Source organism: Rhineura floridana, chromosome 20, assembly GCF_030035675.1.
Source record: "Rhineura floridana isolate rRhiFlo1 chromosome 20, rRhiFlo1.hap2, whole genome shotgun sequence".
In the NCBI taxonomy this organism is placed as follows: Eukaryota; Metazoa; Chordata; class Lepidosauria; order Squamata; family Rhineuridae; genus Rhineura; species Rhineura floridana.
Window position 1 is genome coordinate 17,637,930 of NC_084499.1, and position 19,438 is coordinate 17,657,367.

General features: G+C 44.2%; 2 protein-coding genes across 12 annotated transcripts in view; one reads left to right on the forward strand and one right to left on the reverse strand.

The window, feature by feature from the left end:
• Positions 1 to 14,411, reverse strand: part of LOC133373731 (mediator of RNA polymerase II transcription subunit 27) — a 119,848-nt gene extending 105,437 nt beyond the window's left edge. For 2 of the 7 annotated variants that reach the window (XM_061603842.1, XM_061603845.1), the window contains exons 1-3: positions 14,010 to 14,408; positions 10,415 to 10,559; positions 3,667 to 3,798 (exon numbers count right to left, since the gene is read on the reverse strand). In XM_061603842.1, the coding sequence (XP_061459826.1) occupies positions 3,667 to 3,798; positions 10,415 to 10,559; positions 14,010 to 14,215 (483 nt within the window). In that variant the 5' untranslated portion in view covers positions 14,216 to 14,408. Of the gene's footprint in view, positions 1 to 2,969; positions 3,237 to 3,666; positions 3,799 to 10,414; positions 10,560 to 14,009 lie in introns of those variants that run through there. The other 5 variants (XM_061603844.1, XM_061603841.1, XM_061603843.1 and 2 more) reach the window with 5 other exon arrangements.
• The window catches only part of NTNG2 (netrin G2), a 136,396-nt gene continuing 131,299 nt past the window's right edge, over positions 14,342 to 19,438 (forward strand). For 4 of the 5 annotated variants that reach the window (XM_061603832.1, XM_061603840.1, XM_061603831.1 and 1 more), the window contains exon 1: positions 14,505 to 14,983. The gene's annotated coding sequence lies outside the window, so the exon portion shown is untranslated. Of the gene's footprint in view, positions 14,485 to 14,504; positions 14,984 to 19,438 lie in introns of those variants that run through there. The other variant, XM_061603834.1, reaches the window with a different exon arrangement.

Consider the following 19,438-nt stretch of genomic DNA (forward strand, 5'->3'; position numbering starts at 1 on the left):
TATACTTTGAACAAAATGGACTGAGAAGGCACTAAGGGAGTAAGTGGCAGCAGGAGCCAGGCCCTACAAAGATCAGCACACACAGAAGGAGTCATCCCTTTCTGGCCCATGTCAGCATCCACGGTGCCCATCTCCAGCTTCAGGTATTTAAGCCCCTCAGTTGGCCATTATATAACCAGGATTTCTGCATGTTTGCTTACAAGGTGATGTTTTTGTTTACCAACATATACGTTTTTCATTCTTCGTATGTCAGTGACTGATCAAGCGTGCTTCCAGTTTGGGTCCATATACCCAAATTTTGGGTTTTTATCATCAGTGGTTCATTCTTATATGGTTTTTTGGCCAAGGCCTGAAAATTGGTAAACAATACAAAGGAAAATACAATAAAATGATAAAGCAGCAAAAACCCCATGAATCATACTTTATACATTCATGAGTAGCATTTGTGCTCTCACAACAAAACTGCTATCCATAAAACAATTGTGAGTACGACAGGCTTCTCCCTGGAAACAGCTACAGCTGTGGTGAAGTTCTTACAGTTGTTCTCCAGGACAATATTTGAGAGAGTAGTATATGACAACCCTGCAGTGTAGACCACTTTTTAGGAAAGTGCAATGGAGTGCTGTTACATTGATTGTGCCACCAATATGGGGGGAGGGGTGACTGCTTTCCCATCCACACGAGGAGAAATAGGAGGGTTCTCGGGGATGGGCTGTTACTGCTAGAATAAATATTTAAATTGATAAATTCATGTCAAAAGCTGAAATCCTTTTTGTTCAAGCTGCCCCCAACAACAGATATTACTCTGATCCATGCTGATAATACTGCAACTGATAACATTACAACGTATAAAATAAAATAACTGATTTTTAGAATATACTGCTTGCTTTTCAACAATTTAATCCTGAATTTGTCCTGGCATGGCCATCTGAACTTTATTTGCAGTAAATCTTAAAATCTCCTTTGATCCCTCCCACACCCCCAATCTGAAATGCTAATGTAGTATTGCCAGCCCAACATTAATTGATGAGTTGATAACTGGTTTAAAACTCATGAAGCCCGAGTTCTTTGCATGGTAAAGGGTTGACAATGGAAGAGAGCAGACTTCTTGCACGTTTAACAATTGTGTGGCATGGGGAAATTCAACAGATTAAGCTTTTTCCAAGTCACCTGCAATAGGAGGGCACAACTTTAAATATGATACAAAGCATACAGAAATTTTATGCAAATTTGTACCTTCTTTTGCAGATGGGGCAGAGAGCCCAATCCGCATACAGCATACTATGCCCAGGAAAACCTGTTAGCATCCTGGATAGAGAACATGCTTTACATGAAAAGGCCTCAGGTTCAACCCCTGCCTACACCTGTGTAACACAGCTTCACATTTTCCTTTTTTGCAGTTCCCCATTGCGCCCCCCCCCCCCAAATCAAACACGAAGCACTTTGCAGCATGCAAACAGGGCAGCAAAATAGGGAATAATTTTGGCTCAGTCCTAGCTTTAACAGCAGTCCGGCAGGAGGGGAAATTCCTTTATCAACACCAAAGGGATGATTAACTCAGTTTAGAAGATGCCGGAGCAAAGGTCTTGGAAAGATTCACAGAGAAGGTGTCAATAAGATTTGTCATTTTAGTGCAAAGGATATCAAAATACCTATTTAAGAGAAGTATCCTATTAAAGAGTTCTTACAAAGCTTTTCTTCTGCAGAACCCATAGGAACATCATAACAGGCACAGCCTCAGGCATGCACTGGGGCTAGGACATACAAATGGCATGCCAAGAGCAGAGAGTGGATAAATATGCAAGCAACAATCAAGAAAAGAAGCAGGTAAGAACAGTGTTTAATCTAACCCCAAGGAAGACAGAGGCGATGTGTTGATAGGATGGCTTTCCCCAACTTTTCTGGATTTGTTAATCTATTGTATAGTTATAAGTAAAGATGCCCCTTGTAAATGTAAATCTACCATATTTCAAGAACTACAAAGTTTGCCCTACATCAGAGCTCTACAAGGCCACTGTGGAGCCATGCCTATTCACTAAACATTTCACAAAACTACCATCCGGGTGCTGAGAAGGCGGTGAAGTTTGCCATGCAGAAGGAAATTAATTCTAATCTGAATTTCAGTTGCTTGCCTGCCAAAAAGCTCACTATTGTGCAGTGTATTTCAGATAGCTCATCTAAGGCCTCAAGCAGCCACCTCTATTTCAGTCTAAATTAATAAAATAGTGTGACTCAAAAATTCAGCTGCAAAAGTGTTAGCTCAGACAGATTTTTCCACCCATTCCAACACCACAGGAGATAAGCTCTGAACACCAAAGTGTTTTCCTACAGAGAAACCTCATGTGAATTTAATTATTATTAAGCCCCATGTATACATAATACAAGTGCATGCTTTGATGCAATCCAGAATTTTCTAACTTTTTATAAAAGCACACTACAAGCAGTTTTTAAAGACTGTACTAACCCTTTTAAGAAACACAAGCCAAATCAACTATTTTGATTTATTTGCGGGTAAAGGAATCAGTGTTTGCAGACACTGCCAATCAGCTGACTAGGCTGAACCATGGTCCTCACAAAGGCTCAGGGCTTTACAAGCACCACCAATCAGCTGATTGGCAGCACTTACAAAACCCTATTCTTTTACTCATGGATGTCATGGCTCCAGAAACATAATTAGCAGATAATGGCCAGCAGCCAGGCTGTAAATTTGTCAGGCTTGAGTTGAGGCAAAGAGGCCCGCAACTACAGTAAGCATAAATATCAGGTGGGAAGAGCTGAGAGAATGTAGAACAGATAAGTCGTTGGTGAGTTCAAAGTCAAGGTACCACAGATCCGATTAGGAAGGGCAGGGTAGAAGACACAGGATCACAAGCCGGGCTGGTTACAAGGAGACACAAAAGGTTGCTGTTGTTTCCAGCAGGAGCCTCAAGCTACTCACAGACGTTTAAACTCAGAGTCTAAGGCCAGGTGTTCGCAATCAGCCTTCAGCCAACTGCCTCCATTGTTCCAACATTTGTTGGCATCTCCTCTCTGCTGGGGTTAGAGTAGTTTCCGGGTCGCTCTCTGAATCTGATAGGATGGCTCCAGCAGGGTCCTGCTCCTTGTCTGAGAGGTGTGGGTCTTGAGCTGCCTCTCTGCTGGTCCCTTCCCCTGAGTCTAAGGGTGAAGTGTCTTGAGCTGCCTCTCGTCCCTTCTCCTGGGTCTGAAGTCTCCCATTCCCCTTCATCTGTTGAGTCCTCCAAGGGAGGCATGACAATGGACAAAGGAAAATGCTTCACCTGATGCCTTGGAGATGTCAAATGATTGACAGGTGGGCAGCCCTGCTCACCAGTAAAAATGGCCCACAGAAGTTGGGGGACGGTCAGAATCTGAACCACTGGCTGGATCTAGTTCCCCACCCCTGGTTTTGTTACATTCATGAGCTGGTGCAAGCCTCAGGCTGGCACGCTTTCCTCTGCTCTTGGGCACAGCTAGTATAGTACAGATTGAAATCTTTTATCATTAAACTGAGTAGTGTTCCCATTACATTCATACTTGAGAGAAACCATCCACAGAACTTTGGTCATAGAACAGTATAGAAATGCAACAACTACAAAATTATGCTTAATCCAAACAAGCCAGTATCATCACAACAATTACCAAGGACAGTTTAAAGTTTAAACTAACCGGAGTTTCCAAGTTCACATGTAATGGGAACATTACATGTAACGGGGGTACATGAGGAGACCAGAGACTTCCCAGCAATAACACAGATGAGGGCAACCAAGGCAGCAACCAGGGCCAGTCCAAAGTCAGAGTCTACAACAACAACAACAACAAAGGGGTGAGGCAAGCAGCAAGGTCAGAACAGTCTAAGGTCAAGATCCAATCAGTCTGGGGCCAGAGCAGACCAAGGGCAAGGCAGGAAGCAGGTCTGGAGTCAAACAAGTGATCAGGAGACAGATCAGGTACAGACCTGGTGTACAGACATTGTTCCAGCAGCTCTTCTGCCTACCACACGGTTTTTTATGCTACAGCTGCTGGAACCACACCCCAGGCCTCCTATTAATCCCCTTTAAGCAGTCCTTTACTCCCAAGGAGTCCGGGCCTGTAGTCGGGCACTCCCACAGATGGGCCGGATCTCCAGGTGGCATTTGAGAAAATGTCTCTCCCTTGGGCTTGCGACCCATTCAGCCTCAACGTCAGAGGCCGAACTTGCCCTCGTTCCTCAGACTTGTCACAGGAAGTTGGCTCCTCACCTCCAAATGGAGTCTTACCCAGGCCTGGGTCCAAGCGCAGAGCCTCCTGGTCTTCTTCTGATGATGACTCCCCCAGCTGAGACCCAACAGGAACTCTTACTATAAAAACAGAAGTGTATGCTTCTGGTCTCGTCACAACTGTATCAGAGGATGAGTGGGGTGGCATGCTCACTGAGGCCCATTCATATAACACAGGGATAGTCAGCATGGTCCCTCCCGCTGCTGATGGACTACAAACCCCATTGTCCCTCACCACTAGCCAAGTTTACTGGGGATGATAGGAGTTGGAGTCCAACAACACCTGGTGCACCACATTGGTGATCCTAATGTAACATGTCCAAATCAAGACATCGTCACTTTAGCTGTTGTCTTTACAAAAATTTAGGATTTCTGTTAAATTAACTTGGTTCTCTTTTTGAAAAAAAAAAAACCCTGTCAAAATCAGACTTAAAGATATAATTCATGTTCCCATATGCTCTATGACAGGTAATTAGCCCACTTTACTCTTATGACAATTAGTGTTTAACAAAGCAAATACTGTATGATTACACCCCTTTCCCCATCCCTTTTAACTTAAAACATTCACTCTTACACGGACACAACCATGAACCTTGTATTTCCATTGTTCATCTGTTTGCAAGTGGTAAAAAGGTAAGCAAAGTGGCATGCTTGAACAAAAGCAGCAGCTTTTATATATATTAACTGAATCAAGTCCGTTGGTCCTTATAGGCAGGTATTGCCTACTTCAATAGTTTTCAGCCTTCTTAGATCTAAGGCTCACCTCTAAGCATAATCTGCTACACTGTTCATTTTTCAATTCTATTTGGCCATCTTTCTCTTTATCTCTCAGTCAGCCCATTAGTTTATCAAGCTCAGTACTGTCTTTGTCGTGTTCAGGTTGAGGCTCAGGAACCAGACCAGTTGGTGAAAGCAAATCAGTTTTTATTAAAGTGATATCCAGACAAAGACTACGTTGTCTCATGAACTTTAACTACTAAACATAACCTGCGACAGAGGAGAGTTGATAGAACAAGGAACCACTACTCCCCCTGTCCCTTAAGAAGGGGGCAAACGAGCGCGAATTCCCTCACTCCGCCTCAAAGTGCCCTCATCCACACCCCGCCTCTCCCCCTTCTTTTGCCGCCTCTTTTGCTGTCTCCTTGTACGTGGTGAAGGGGGTGCCACTGCCCCCTCCCCTCCTGAGAAATCTGACTCAGGTATGGGGGAAAGCGGGGGGGGGCAATGCTTAAACCATCTGGCTGTTTCTCCTTGCTTTTTCCTGGATCAGGAGGGGGTTGAATTCCTCCTTGCCCTCCCTCCTTCTCCAACTCCTCCAAGCTCGGAGGGGGAGGAGGCGTGGGAGCTCACGGTAAGAATCTATGTCTGTTGGACATTCAAGGTCCTTGCTCCCAGACAGTTCTATCTCTGAGATTCCCTCCCCCTCTTCTGCTTCTCCTTCACACGACTCTGTCCAAATGACCCCCTCCCTCTCCTCATCGTCTGAAACTTCAGGGCCCCAATCCTGCATCCTAACAGTCTTGCACTGACTTGCAGCAGTTCTCCAGGGCATCAGGCAGGAATCTTTCCCAGCCCTACTTTAAAATACACAGGATTGAACCTGGGATCTTCTGCATGCAAAGCATGTGCTCTAGTACTGAGCTACAACCCTTCTCCATGGAGTTCAATGGGTTTTACCCCTCAAGTTAAGTGTACATAGGATTGCAGCCTTAGACAAGATGAACACACACATTATCTTGTCCTGGAAGAATTATTAAAACATTCTGCCTTAGAGTACTTAAACGTCAGAAGCCCAGCAAGAAAGGACCTTCTAATAATTTGGTTTAGTCTTCAATTCTATACTTATTTACCTGATAGTAAAGTAAGCCCCACTGAACTTAATGGGACTTACTTTTGAGTAGATGTTTATAGGATTCTATTACTAGGTAGAAAAATCATGCGTTATAAATTGTGCAGATTTCCACATCCTTATAGACCCCCTTTTTCACTCCTGTCCCTTAGGCCCATATTTTATCCTGTCTCAGCTATGCATTCAAAGCGTACCATCATTAATGCATGAGCAATCTAAGGCAGAGGAGGCAAGGATGATGTCCGGGTTCAGCTCATCAAAAATACAACACGCCAGTCACAAAGGGGTCAGCAATTAAAAATTAAATGCTTCCATACACCACTGTAATCAAATTCACCTTCCAAACGCTGATCACCAACAGCAAAGAGAGGAAGACCAAAAGCCCAGTCCACTGATTCCGTATGCTTTTATTTAAAACAGATGTAAGAGCAGGCAAGACCAACACAGTAAACTCAGTTTTATACGCACGCAAAGCCAGAGCAAGAGGGAAATGATGCATCATGTTACTGCATCATAAAACAAGCAGAACATAAGAGAGACGGGCCAGAGAAATTCTTCAGATGGAGATCAGAACTACAGGTGACAAGCCCCCCCCCCCCCGTTAGCACAGACAAGTCATGCATCAGGTACCAGCTGATATAAATCGAGGAGGTGAGGATATTACAGCATTCAAAAAGAAGTGTTTGTTGAAGAGTGCACTGGTTAGTAAATAGTTAAGTGCTTTCAAACCAGTTTATCACAAAAAGACAAGAGAGGTATAGGCAAGTGCTTAAATCACATTTTAAAGTCATCTACAGACCACTGTATTACAATAAAATCATTATTATTATTTATAAGATTTGTTAGTCGCTTGTTACCCAAAGGTCTTGCAACACATTAAAAAATATAAGTATAAATGTAGAATACCATAAAACAGAACAAACAATCCCCATTAACAGCCACAGGAACCTTAGCAGCACCTAACAACGCAAAACATCATTTCATTTAGGCCCGGTTTTGGCACAGAAACAGCCTTGGTCGCCCTGTATGATGACCTATGTCGGGAGAGGGACAGAGGGAGTGTTACTCTGTTGATTCTCCTTGATCTCTAAGCTGCTTTTGATACCATCGACCATGGTATCCTTCTGGGGAGACTCATGGAGTTGGGAGTTGGTGGTACTGATTGGCAGTGGCTCCGCTCCTACTTGGTGGACCGTCTCCAGAAGGTAGGGCTTGGGGAACATTGTTCGATACCCTGGACTCTCCATTGTGGAGTCCCGCAGGGATTGGTTCTGTCCCCTATGCTTTTTAACATCTACATGAAGCCGCTGGGTGCGGTCATCAGGAGCTTTGGAGTGCGCTGTCACCAGTATGCTGATGACACGCAACTCTATTTCTCCTTCTCATCTTCCTCAGGTGAGGCTGTTGATGTGCTGAACCGTTGCCTGGCCACGATAATGGACTGGATGAGAGCTAATAAACTGAGGCTCAATCCTGACAAGACTGAGACACTGTTGGTGAGTGCCTTCTCTGCCCAGATGGTGGATGTTCAACCTGTTCTAGATGGGGTTACACTCCCCCTGAAGGAGCAGGTTCGTACCCTGGGGGTTCTTTTCAATCCATTCCTGTCTCTCAAGGCTCAGGTGGCCTCAGTGGCACGGAATGCGTTCTATCACCTTCGGTTGGTAGCCCAGCTACGTCCCTATCTGGAAAGCGACGACGTCGCTTCAGTTGTGCATGCTCTGGTAACCTCTAGATTGGATTACTGCAATGCGCTCTACGTGGGGCTGCCTTTGAAGACAGTTCGGAAACTACAGCTAGTGCAAAATGCAGCAGCTAGATTGTTGACAAGGACCAGGCGGTCTACACATATAACACCTGTTCTGGCTCGTTTGCACTGGCTACCTATTTGTTTCCGGGCTAAATTCAAAGTGCTAGTTTTGACTTATAAAGCCTTACACGGTGCGGGACCACAATACCTAGCGGAACGCCTCTCCCGATATGAACCTACCCGGTCACTATGTTCAACATCAAAGACCCTCCTCCGAGTTCCGACCCACAGAGAAGCTCGGAGGGTCGTTACAAGATCTAGGGCCTTTTCAGTGGCTGCCCCCGAATTATGGAACAGTCTCCCTGATGAGGTGCGCCTGGCGCCTACACTTCTATCCTTTCGGCGCCAGGTTAAAACCTTTTTATTCTCCCAGGCATTTTAATCTATTATTTTAATCTATTTTTAGCTCTTACTGTATACCAGGTTGTTTAATTGTTTAATATGTATGCTTTTACTGTTTCTTGTGATTCTATTGTATTTTATTCCCTGTTGTGCACCGCCCTGAGAGCCTTTTGGCTGTGGGCGGTATAGAAATCGAATAAAATAAATAAATAAATAAATAATGCCAGGGGGAAAAGTTAAGTCTATCTAGCGCCAAAAAGATGTCAACAAAAGTGCCCAGGTGGACCTTGCTGGGGAGAGCATTCCTCAAACAGGGAGCCACAACTGAAAAAGCCCTCTCCCTTGTCACTACCCTCTGAGCATCCCTCAGAGTGGGGAACTGGAGAATTGAACTTCCAGACACGCTGGTGGAGTACAAGTAGCAAGTTGCACAGTCCTATAATGTCTATGCAGAAGTCAGTACTGCTGAGTTCCATCGGGCTTACTCTTGGCTATGTATGTATAAGATTATTCTAAACTCACTTTATTGGGAATTGCTTCACTAGATACAATAGTTCTAAGTAAACAGGAATGCACCTCTTAACTGAAAATAGGTTGCCCACCCGTGCTTTTAAAACAGGTTACGCTATTACTGACACAAGGACATTGTTGGCTTTATGGAATATTTCACTAAAGTCAAAGACAAATGGTGTAGCAGGTCGAGTATTAGACTATGATTGAAGTTTATATCCCCACTTAGCCACTGGGTGATCTTGAGACAGTCATAGTCTGTCATTCAAACAGACCCAAATGCCGCTCTCAGCTTCTTACAGGAAGGGCAGGATTAAAATGTAATGATGTAATAAATTAGATGGTTAGTTGACCAGCACCCCACCATTGCCCAATGGAACATTTGCCCAACACCAAGCAGGTATATTCATCCATGACAAACTGGACCAGGAAGGCAGGCAGATGCAAAACCCATACGAATGACACACACGTACTGTCATATCTAACACTGGTTCTCTCTCTCTCTCCCCCTCTCCCCCTCTCCCCCCCTCCCCCTCCCCCTCTCCCCCCCCCCCACACACACAGTCTTTCCTTCTGCATTCAAAAGGCTGCTATCATTTAGAAAAGGTAAAATATACCTGTCATCTGTCATGAACTACCCTGTTCAGATCTTGTAAGTACAGGTCTGTAGCTTCCTTTATGGAATCAATCCATCTCTTGTTTGGGAAAATATTCTACACAGTGCTAATAGTCCAACACAATTTAAGACCAGTCACTAACACTGTCCATTAATATAGCCACTGCCTGACAAATATCTGCTATAACAGCCACCATATCAGCAAAATTCAACGTTATTAGATTTCAGTGTCTTTTCCCAGCAATTTGAAGCATAATGCTGCTCCACTTTCATAAGTTCAGAATGTAGTTTGAAAAGACTTTTGCAAATAGTTACCTAGATATTCTATAACATTTTCTTTTGCAGTACAGTAGGTTCCCACTCATACAGCGGGTTACGTTCCGGACCCCCGCTGAAAAGCTAAAACTGCTGAAAAGCAGAACTGATTGAATAGAATGGCACGCACTGCCCGAAAACTGCCGTAAAAGTGGAACAAGCGCCGTATGAGTGGGGCTTTATTCTAATTGCGTCTAATTGAGACCGCCGCTTTAGTGAAGCGCTGTAAAGCGGGGCCCTACTGTATTAATAATAGCTTCATCAGTTTCATCCCCACATAATCCACAATTCTGTTGTTAGAGCAATCAAACGTCTACATTACACAAACCAATCATCCACAGTTTAAAACATGGTGGCTACAAATTTCATCAGAAAGAGAGCTCCAACCTGTTCTCTGAAGATGCCAAGAACTGAAAAAAGCACCTCACTGTGCTTTTGGAGGAACCTTTTGACTTCTTATGAGTAGAAGTGAAGGATGAATACCATTTTGCTTAAGTCCTGCCCTGTCACAAGCTTCCCCTTACAGCAAGGGGAGCAAGTATATAGCAGTAGCTACCATAGCGACATTTCTCCTGCACTGCAGAACAGTGATCTGCTTCTCTCAGCCCTGGGGCAATAGGCAGCTGAGATACCACAGCAGCAATAGCTAAAATCTTCAACCCCCTCCAGATCCCATAACTTTGACTATCTTTTAACATGAATAGATTTCTTATTACCTTATTTGACCATTTATAGGCCTGAAGCAGTTGGCTGTAGAGGGGCGTTTTGTCTTGCACGGGATCTAAACTCAACAACCCGCTATTGTGCAGAGGATGGTTCTCTGACGGCTTGCCTACGAGATTGCTTAGACGTTCCAGCTCACTGAAATAAAATTTAAAAAGGACATTAAATTATGGTATTTAGTGCAGCAACATTTGTTAAACTCTTCTGAGGTATATAAAAAACATGAGAAATGGTTTTTACTATATACTAGAACACAGTAGTAGCATGGATGGGGCATTGTTGCTCACCTGGCTTCCCAGCGCCACATGTTACTGCTGGCTATCAAGAAGGGGAGGGGCAAGGCAGCACGGAGCTTGGCGTGGTGCGGGAGTGTCAGATTGGCTGTGCCACTGCACCCACACGGCACCATCCCCTCTTAATAACCAGCAGTGACATGGGGTGACGGGAAGCCCAGTGATCAGCACCACCCTGCTACTGCTGGAGTAAGACTTTATTAGCGTGTAGAAAACATCACTCCAGTCTTTAAAACAGTCCCCCCAGCTGCATTAAAAGTTTGAAAATATATTAGGGGAAAGTGCTTAAGATATGGAAATATTTTGGCAACCACTTATCTCCTAATGATAGCAGTGCAGAAGAGAACTTGTCATTTTGTGGAAGTAACGTGTGTATTGTGATATCTTGTTCCAGTCAAACTGTAATAAGTCTTGCATTCAGTTTTTTAGTCTGTGTGTTGGGGAGGGAGAGGGGTGTTTCTGGAAACAGGAAAAACACAAGAGCAAGGAAATGGTTTCTTAAGCATAGCCTATTTAGTAGAGATATAATGAATAAGAGCCTATTTATTTTGCTAAGCAATATACAGTATTCCCAAAATTGAAATTGCTATGTGGGTTAATGAGATGCAATGGGCATTAATAGTCTGTTTGTGACTAGCTACCCATGATCATACAGTTGCAATTAGACCCCATTAGAGTCCTACTTGGCTTCCCTCATAGAAGCAGTGGATGGCTGAACTACCCTTTACTTTAGGCAGGTTAGAGGGCTGAAACTCTACTCCTGTCCCCATTGTGCTCATATGTACACTCATAAAAGAGGCTTCTCTTACTGTGTATCAGACCAAAGACTCATCCAGTCCAGGATTCTGTTTCAAGCAATGGCTGGGCAGATGCCTTCTAGGAAGCTCAACGAATTGGCTTGAAGGCAGCAGTCCCTGCTGATGTTCATCCCCAGCTTGTGTCAGACAAAGGTAGGCTGCCTCTGAATACAGATGTTTTATTGAGCAACAGCCCCCTTGTTTCTAACATCCCATGTGAAAGGGAAGACCCCAGGTACAATTCTTGGCATCTCCAGTTTAAAGGATCTGATAACAGGCTACATAAATGACATCTGTCTGAGGCTCCAGAGAGCCACGACCATTCAGAATACACATTATTAGGCAGAAGGCACAAACAGCCTAGCCTGCTATTTAGTTGTTACTGCCACTGGCTGCCCATTTGCTACCGGGCCAAGTTCAAGGTTCTAGTTTTGGCGTACAAAGCCCTATACAGCTCGCGACCAGGATACCCGAAAGATCGTCTCACCCCTTATATGCCCAGTCGATCACTGTGCTCTGCAGGTGAGGGCCTCCTGCAGATACCATCTTATCAGGAGGTTCGTTCTGCACAATGTGTGGCGACACCTACCCTGTGGAATTCCCTCCCTTTGAATATTACGCAGGCGCCATCTCTGCTATCTTTTTGGCGCCTTTTAAAGACTTTCCTCTTTCAATAAGTCTTTTAAGTTGAGACCTATCCCAGTCTGCATCTGTGTCAGAATTGTATAATATGTTTTTTAATAATGTTTTTAACCCTTTTTTAAGGTTGTTGTTTTTAATTGTTTTTAATGCTGTTTTGTTTTAATGTATTTTAAGATCTGTTTTTATGAAGTCTTAAAGTATTTTGGTGCTTTGTTTGCCGCCCTGGGCTCCTGCTGGGAGGAAGGGCGGGATACAAATTAAACAAATAAATAAATAAATTACATTTACACCTCGCCTTTCCTCAAAGGAGCTCAAGAAAACATGCCCCCCCCATTTTATAATCGCAATAACCGTGTGAAGTAGGTTAGACTGATGCAGGATACCCAATGAGCTTCATGGCTGAGAATAGATTTGAACACAGTTCTTCCCTATTCTAGTTTAAGAGGCTATAACATTACACCACTCTGGCTCTCAGGATCCTCCCCAGGCAGCACCAACTCCACAACACCCTTCACCAGCCCTACTTCATATTCTCCTTGAGCATTTTTGCCTGGATGGAATGTGTACTTGAACTCTGATAGTGCCTCTTGCTTGCTTGGATGGAGGATAGAGAGGGGTGTGTAGGAACTAGCCTATTACACAAAGGTAACATTTATATTTGTTGCTCCATCCACTGGCCACACCATCCACCGGCATGTGCCCTCAGAAGGTTGTCCAGAAGAAAATGTGGCCCTCAGGATGAAAACAGTTCCCCACTACTCTAGACAATACCAAACTAGAGAGACAAATAGCCTAAGCTAGTATATGCCAATTTCCTATGTTCATCCCCAGCATCTGATAGTCCCCAATGCACAGATTCTGTGAGCATCCATTTTGCAGTAACCCCCTTGCCTGTTGCTTATCCAAATCACATAGATTGCTTCTGAGCATGGGTTTTACTCAAAGCTATCTCAACCAATAAGGCCTAGTGCTAGATTCATGGAGGAGAGGTATTTTCCCCTCAGGGTCTGCTGGTCATTCTATGCCACCCAACAGCCAGAGTTAACACCCAGCCTCTTTAGCACGGCCTCTCCAATCCTCTCCCCTCCTAGGCTTGCCCATTGCTGCATTCATAAGGTAAACTACCCCTGAACATGGAGGTTCCACTGTTTAGCCATCATTGCTAACTAGCAGGCTATGTTCCTACATTAATCTTTTTTTAGTTCCCCCCTCCCAGGGTCTGCTGGTCGCTCATTCCCCAGAAACCAGAGTAACACCCAGCCTCCTAAGCATGACCTCTCCAACTGACAACCCCATCCCTTGTGGCTTGCCCAAGCCACATAGCATTCACAAGGTAGACCCCCCCTGAACACAGAGGTTCCACTCTTTAGCCCACCACCACCACCACCACCACCACCACCACCCACTTCTAGGGTCTGTTGGTCATTCATTCCCCAGCACCCAGCATAACACCCAGCCTCCTAAGCATGGCCTCTCCAATTGACCAACACCCCCTACTCTCCCTTGTGGCTTGCCCAAATCATGTAACATTCAGACGGTAAACTACCCCTGAACGTGGAGGTTCCACTGTTTCGCTGTCACAACCAATGATCTAAGACTGCTGCCCTCTTACTCCTTGGATGAATTTCCTATCTAACTGCTTCTTCTTCTTTGATAAATAGTGAGGTGTTTCGAATCTAAAGCCTCTCGGGCATCACCTCATCCCAGAAATGGGGGAAATGAGGTATTACTGGGGGGGAAAGGCGAGGGGAGCTAAGAGGGGGCGTCGCCCTGTTGCCAGGGGCAACCTCGGCGGTTTTTGTTTTCTTTCCTTCCCCCCCCCGGTTCCTCCTCCTCCTCCTTTTCCTCCTCCTCACCCCAAGTCTCGGCTGACGGAGTGGAGACTCTCCTGGAAACTGGAGACGAAGCTCTTCTCGCGGCCCTCCAAGGCCTCCTTGTGGCGCTTGCCATCCTTGAGGCAGTCGAAGACACGCGTAACGCTGGACCGCAGCGCCTGAATGGCGGCGATAGCCTGGGCGAAGGCCTCCAGGTTGACGCCGGCGCTCAGCACCCCATCCGCCATCTTGGCCCGGCACCCCTGCTAGAAAGACGGCGCTTCTGAGGTGGAGGTGGCGACGCTTCGGCCGCAAAGCCGCCTGGGGGATGTAGTGCAAGTAGCCGGGGATTCATCATTGAAGGCAGCTGAGGGCGCAAAGCAGGCTGGGAAGTGTATTGCACGTTGTCGTCTGTCGCCGACCCACCCCCTCTCAGAAAAAAAGGAGGGAGGAGCCCGGAGAAAGTCGAACAGAGGGCGGGAAGTTGCTTCAGCTGCAAAGCAAGCTGGGAAATTCAGTGCGCAGGGCTAAGGAAAGACTTTCAGGAGGCGGGGAGATGTGTGAGGGGAAGTCGGAGGGAGGAAAAGGCGGGAACAGGATGGCAGTTACCGCCTGCTTGTGTTTAAATTTCATGCACGTCTTTCATTTAGCACGTTTCGCAAATGGAAAAAAGGAATGCAGAGGGAAGAGAGGATTAATTTCTTTTTCTGTTTAAAAGGGGTGCCTTTTTCTGAAGAAACGAGAAGCTAAACAAAAGCAAACCTCGCTTTGCCAATAGTTTCCCCCTCATATTCATTCATTTTGTAACCTAAAATGATAATAGTAGATATAGATAGATATGGGAAAAGAAGGGAAAGAACAACGCCATAGGAGACGAAAAAAGAAAAATCAATCTTTGTACCAGAAGAAATTGAACAGCTTTACCAATTTCAAAATGTCAATTAATGCTGAAATCCAATATTGTACATGTCTTTTCAGAAGAAAGCTCCATTGGGTTCAGTGGGGCTTACTCCCAGGTAAGTGTGTATTAGATTGCAGCCTCTCTTCGGGTCCAAAAATATATTCAGAGCAAAGGCTACAACCTATGTTGTTTTAGCTTATGCAGCTTCCATGCCTGGGCCCAGAAACTTAAGAGAGAAAGAAAACCAACGGGCCCAGTGAGGCATTGGTGGGGCAGCCAGTTAACTCATTGCCTAAACAGAGGATAGTAGAGAGTACAAATTTGCACAAAATGTCCCAACACTCATTTATATGCATAGAAGTGCTTTAAACAAGCCAATTCCCATCTAAATCACCTTAAATTCATCTTTCAATTTAGTTGTGCCCCACCCTGAATCACTCAGATCAGTACTGTACTTGTATAATTAATGTATTAATAATAAATTAATAATTAATTTTGCAACCAGGCTCCAAAATCAATTTTCCTTCAGTTTATTAACGCCATTTGTCATCACCCCATCATTCCCCCCACCCCACTCCATAAATTTAAAATGAATGGGGTGCGCATTTCCCTTTGGATGGTAGGGATACTGGACATTGTGGAAAGGAGAGATAGTCCATGGCAGCCCTTGAAATACCTTGCAGTCCAAAAGAGGGCATAAGCCACTCTAGGCATAGGGATGGGGACATATGTGGCCCCTCAGAAGTTTTATTTATTAAATTTGTATCCCACCCTTCCTCCCAAAAGGACCCCAGGGCAGCAAACAATTGAGAAAACAATGAAAACATGTTTAAAACACCTTAAAAACAATTCCAGTATAGATTCAGACTGGGATAAAGGAATCTACTTCAAAGTCTTTTTGGAAGAGGGAGGTTTACAGTAGGCACTAGAAAGACAACAGAGACGGCGCCCGTCTAATATTTAAGGGAAGAGATATTCGAAAGGGTTGGTGCCACCACCCTAAAGTACCGATTTCTATATTGTGCGAAACGGACCTCCTGATGAGATGGAATCTACAGGAGGTCCTCACCTGCAGAGCGCAGTGATCGACTGGGTATATAAAGGATAAGACGGTCTTTCAGGTATCCTGGTCCTAAGCTGTATAGGGTTTTATACACCAAAGGTAGCTATTTGGCAGACAGGGCAATTATTTGTACTTCAGTCCCACTGTCATTGATGGCCATTGGCTATGCTGGCTTGAGCTGATGGAAGGTGGAGTCCAGAAATATCTGGAAAGCAGCAGTTTCCTCACCTCTGGTGTAGGGTGAGAGGCAATTAGAGGTCAGTGCACGCATGGTGCTTCTGATGCTCAGCACCTTGGACAGCTCCTTGAAAGATCAGACTGAAACCCAGAGTGGATTCACTGCCCCACTGACATGGACCTCCAGCCTCTGCTATCTGCAGGTGAGGATTGTTCGCTCCCACTGCCAAACATGATAGGAATTTTCTCCCTGCTCTTCTCTCCCATCCCCAGTGCAGAGTGCTTCATGTTCTCCACAAGAGAATGAGAAGTTCCGAGTGCTCCAGCATATTCTCCTCATGTTTATCCAGTAACAAATTCTGTAGAAACACAAAGCTTCTATCCTTAGGATGTGCTAATTTTGTCCACATAACTTCTTGGTACAATGCTTATTTATAAACCATTTTCCTGGGGGATGGCTTTATTCCCCTTTCTTCTAGGCTCCTCAACAGAAAACTTAAAACATTGTGTGGGTATAAAGTGCTGACACTCATCGTCTGTTTTACATAATACCCCTGGGAACCAGACTGTCTTTGTTCCATCTGTTGTATTTTGATGTAAGGCTTCCCACATTTAGAAATCATAGAGACTCAGGGTTTGTCTGTGTTGTAACTTGACTCAGGTCCAATGTGGAGCTGACAGTGGTTTAACCAGCACCAGAGACAGGAACCCAGGAGGCTGCCTTATACTGAATCATACCCTTTGTCCATCTAGCTTATTATTGTCTACACTGACTGGTAGTGTCTCTCCAGGATTTCAGACATGGTTCTCTCCCAACCCTACCTGGAGATGCCGGGGACTAAATCTGGGAACTTTTGCATGCAAAGCAGATGCTCTACCACTGGGCTATGCCCCTTCCTATATGTTCTGATAAGGTTGCTGAACTGGTGTTAGACACTGCTCAATGCTTTCTTTGCAAGGTTCAACAAACACTTTGGGGAATGGCAAACATTCCTGTTGGACTCAGTGGCCGCATTTGCTTGTCATGCTTAATTATGGTGTAGCACAACATGCATGAGCTGCAGTAAGCCTTGTGCTTGCGTACTGTTATCTCCCCCTTGGGAGGAGGACTTCAGAAGTTTTTACTTTTTTTTTACATAAATATGTCTTCCTGTTTTATCCAAACCAGGAATCATGGTTTAACACAGACAATGGTCAGTTTCAAAACAAGCCAAATTCAAACCATGGCTTAGAAAGCTGTCTTTTAAAACTATATATAGTTGGTGTTGAACCATGATCCCTGGTTTGGATGAAACAGGAAGCCCTGGTTAAATAAAACACAAATTAAAAGCTCCCAAAGTAGTCCTCCTAGCCTCTAGAGAAGAGAAGTGGGAGCACACAAGCCCTATGCTTGTTATAGGTCATATACACCTCATTAAACCATGGTTTGTAAGTACGTGACGTGAACGCAGGCAATAAGATACACAATTTACAGTTAAGCATATTTAATAGTATTTCGCCATGATAATAATCATTGACAGATAAAAATAATTATTGTTATTAAGATGAATTATTTGAAGTTCTCAGAAATCAGTTTGTGTAATTGTAATGTGTTTTGCTTAGACTTGTAAGAGAAAGAAAGGATACTTTCAGTACAATCCTGTATATGCCTACTCAGAAGTAAACCCCATGAATTCAGCGACACTTCCTTCCAGGAAAGCATAAATTGGATTGCAGCTTTTGTGTGCGTATATTTTTCCCTGTGTTTACATTGCTAAACACTTAACATTTAGGCAGTAACAAATTTAAACTATAACTATTATCCGATCTTGGAGTATTCAAGTAGAAGGCACCCCACGGCTTAGAACTCCCAGTCTTAACAGCTGGAGAACATAAAAATGAAAGATCAGAATGCAGATGCTTTTGTTCTTAATTAAAGCACAGTCTTCTTTATACTGCAGAGGATCCAAAATGCATAGAGAGCTATTGTAGTGTAGTAATCAAATATTAGACTAGGACATTGATGGGGAATCTGTGGCCTTCCAGATGTTGTTGGACCCCAACTCCCATCCAGCACCATCCAGCATGGCTAATAATCTGGGGTGATGGGACTTGCAGTCCAGTAATATCTGGAACAGGGGTTCCCAAACTGTGGTCCATGGATCACCAGTGGTCCACAAGCTTCATTCAGGTGGTCTGTGTCGGTGGATTTGTGGCTGAAGATGGGAGACTGCACTTCCATTGCATTGAATATTTATATTGATTTTTAATTATATTTTTATTTCTTATAATGTATTTTATTGTATTACAGTTTGGATTGTATGGAATTACAATTACTAGAACAGGTAGAAAAATCTTTAAGTGGTCTGCCAAGACCCTCAGCACTTTTCAAGTGGTCCTTGGGGGAAAAAGGTTAGGGAACCACTGATCTGTAGGGTTACAGGTTTCCCACCCCTGGACTAGGACCTGGGAGATATGGGTTCAAATCCCTACTCAGCAGTGAAGCACATTGGATAACCTTGGGCCAGTCACTACTTTTCAGCCAAACTATCCTGTTGTGAGGGATAATATGAGGAGGGTCATGTATACCACCTCTTTGTGCATGGTCAAGAAAGAAAGAGTGGGATTAAAAATTGCAATAAAAGCAATATAAAGCAATAGCAAAATGGCAGGAGTAAAAATCAAGTGTTTCAAATTAAATCTTTGATAGTTTAATAAGATTTTACAGCCTGGGAAAATAAAAAAATGTCTTAACCTAGCACCAAAATGACAGAAAAAAAGGTGCCTTGGGAGGGCCATTTCTCAAGTGGGGTGCCACCACCAAAAAAGTTTCTTTCAAATTCTCAGAAAGTGGAGGCCCCCAGAAAAGTTCCAGTTCACAATACAACAAATGTATGGTCTCCACCAAAGGGAAATGCATTTATTCTCAGATGACAGATCTAAGAAGCATGAGTGCATAGCTTTTACTAATTTGCATTAGCCATAAATTTGCAGATCTACCATACAGCTCACAAGTAAAATATAAAGCTACTTTACCAGACTAAAGGTATGGCCACTTATTGGCCTCATCAGTTTTTTAAAAAAACTTGTGAACTCTGTGTCTTCTTTCAAAAATACATCTTCAAATACAGCTGTGGACCTGTATAGATGTGATGATTCAAACTGAGGAGCAGCCCTGAGTTCCGGGTTATTTCCAGGAAAACATGTTTAGGACATAGGCAGCCAACTGCATCATGGCTGCCACAAGAGGCATAGGCAGTACGGATTTGTGGCAATATCTGGAATGGAACTGGAGGGTCATCGGGCCTGGGTGTGGCAGAGAGTAAGGTAAAAGCCAATGTAAAAGCAACT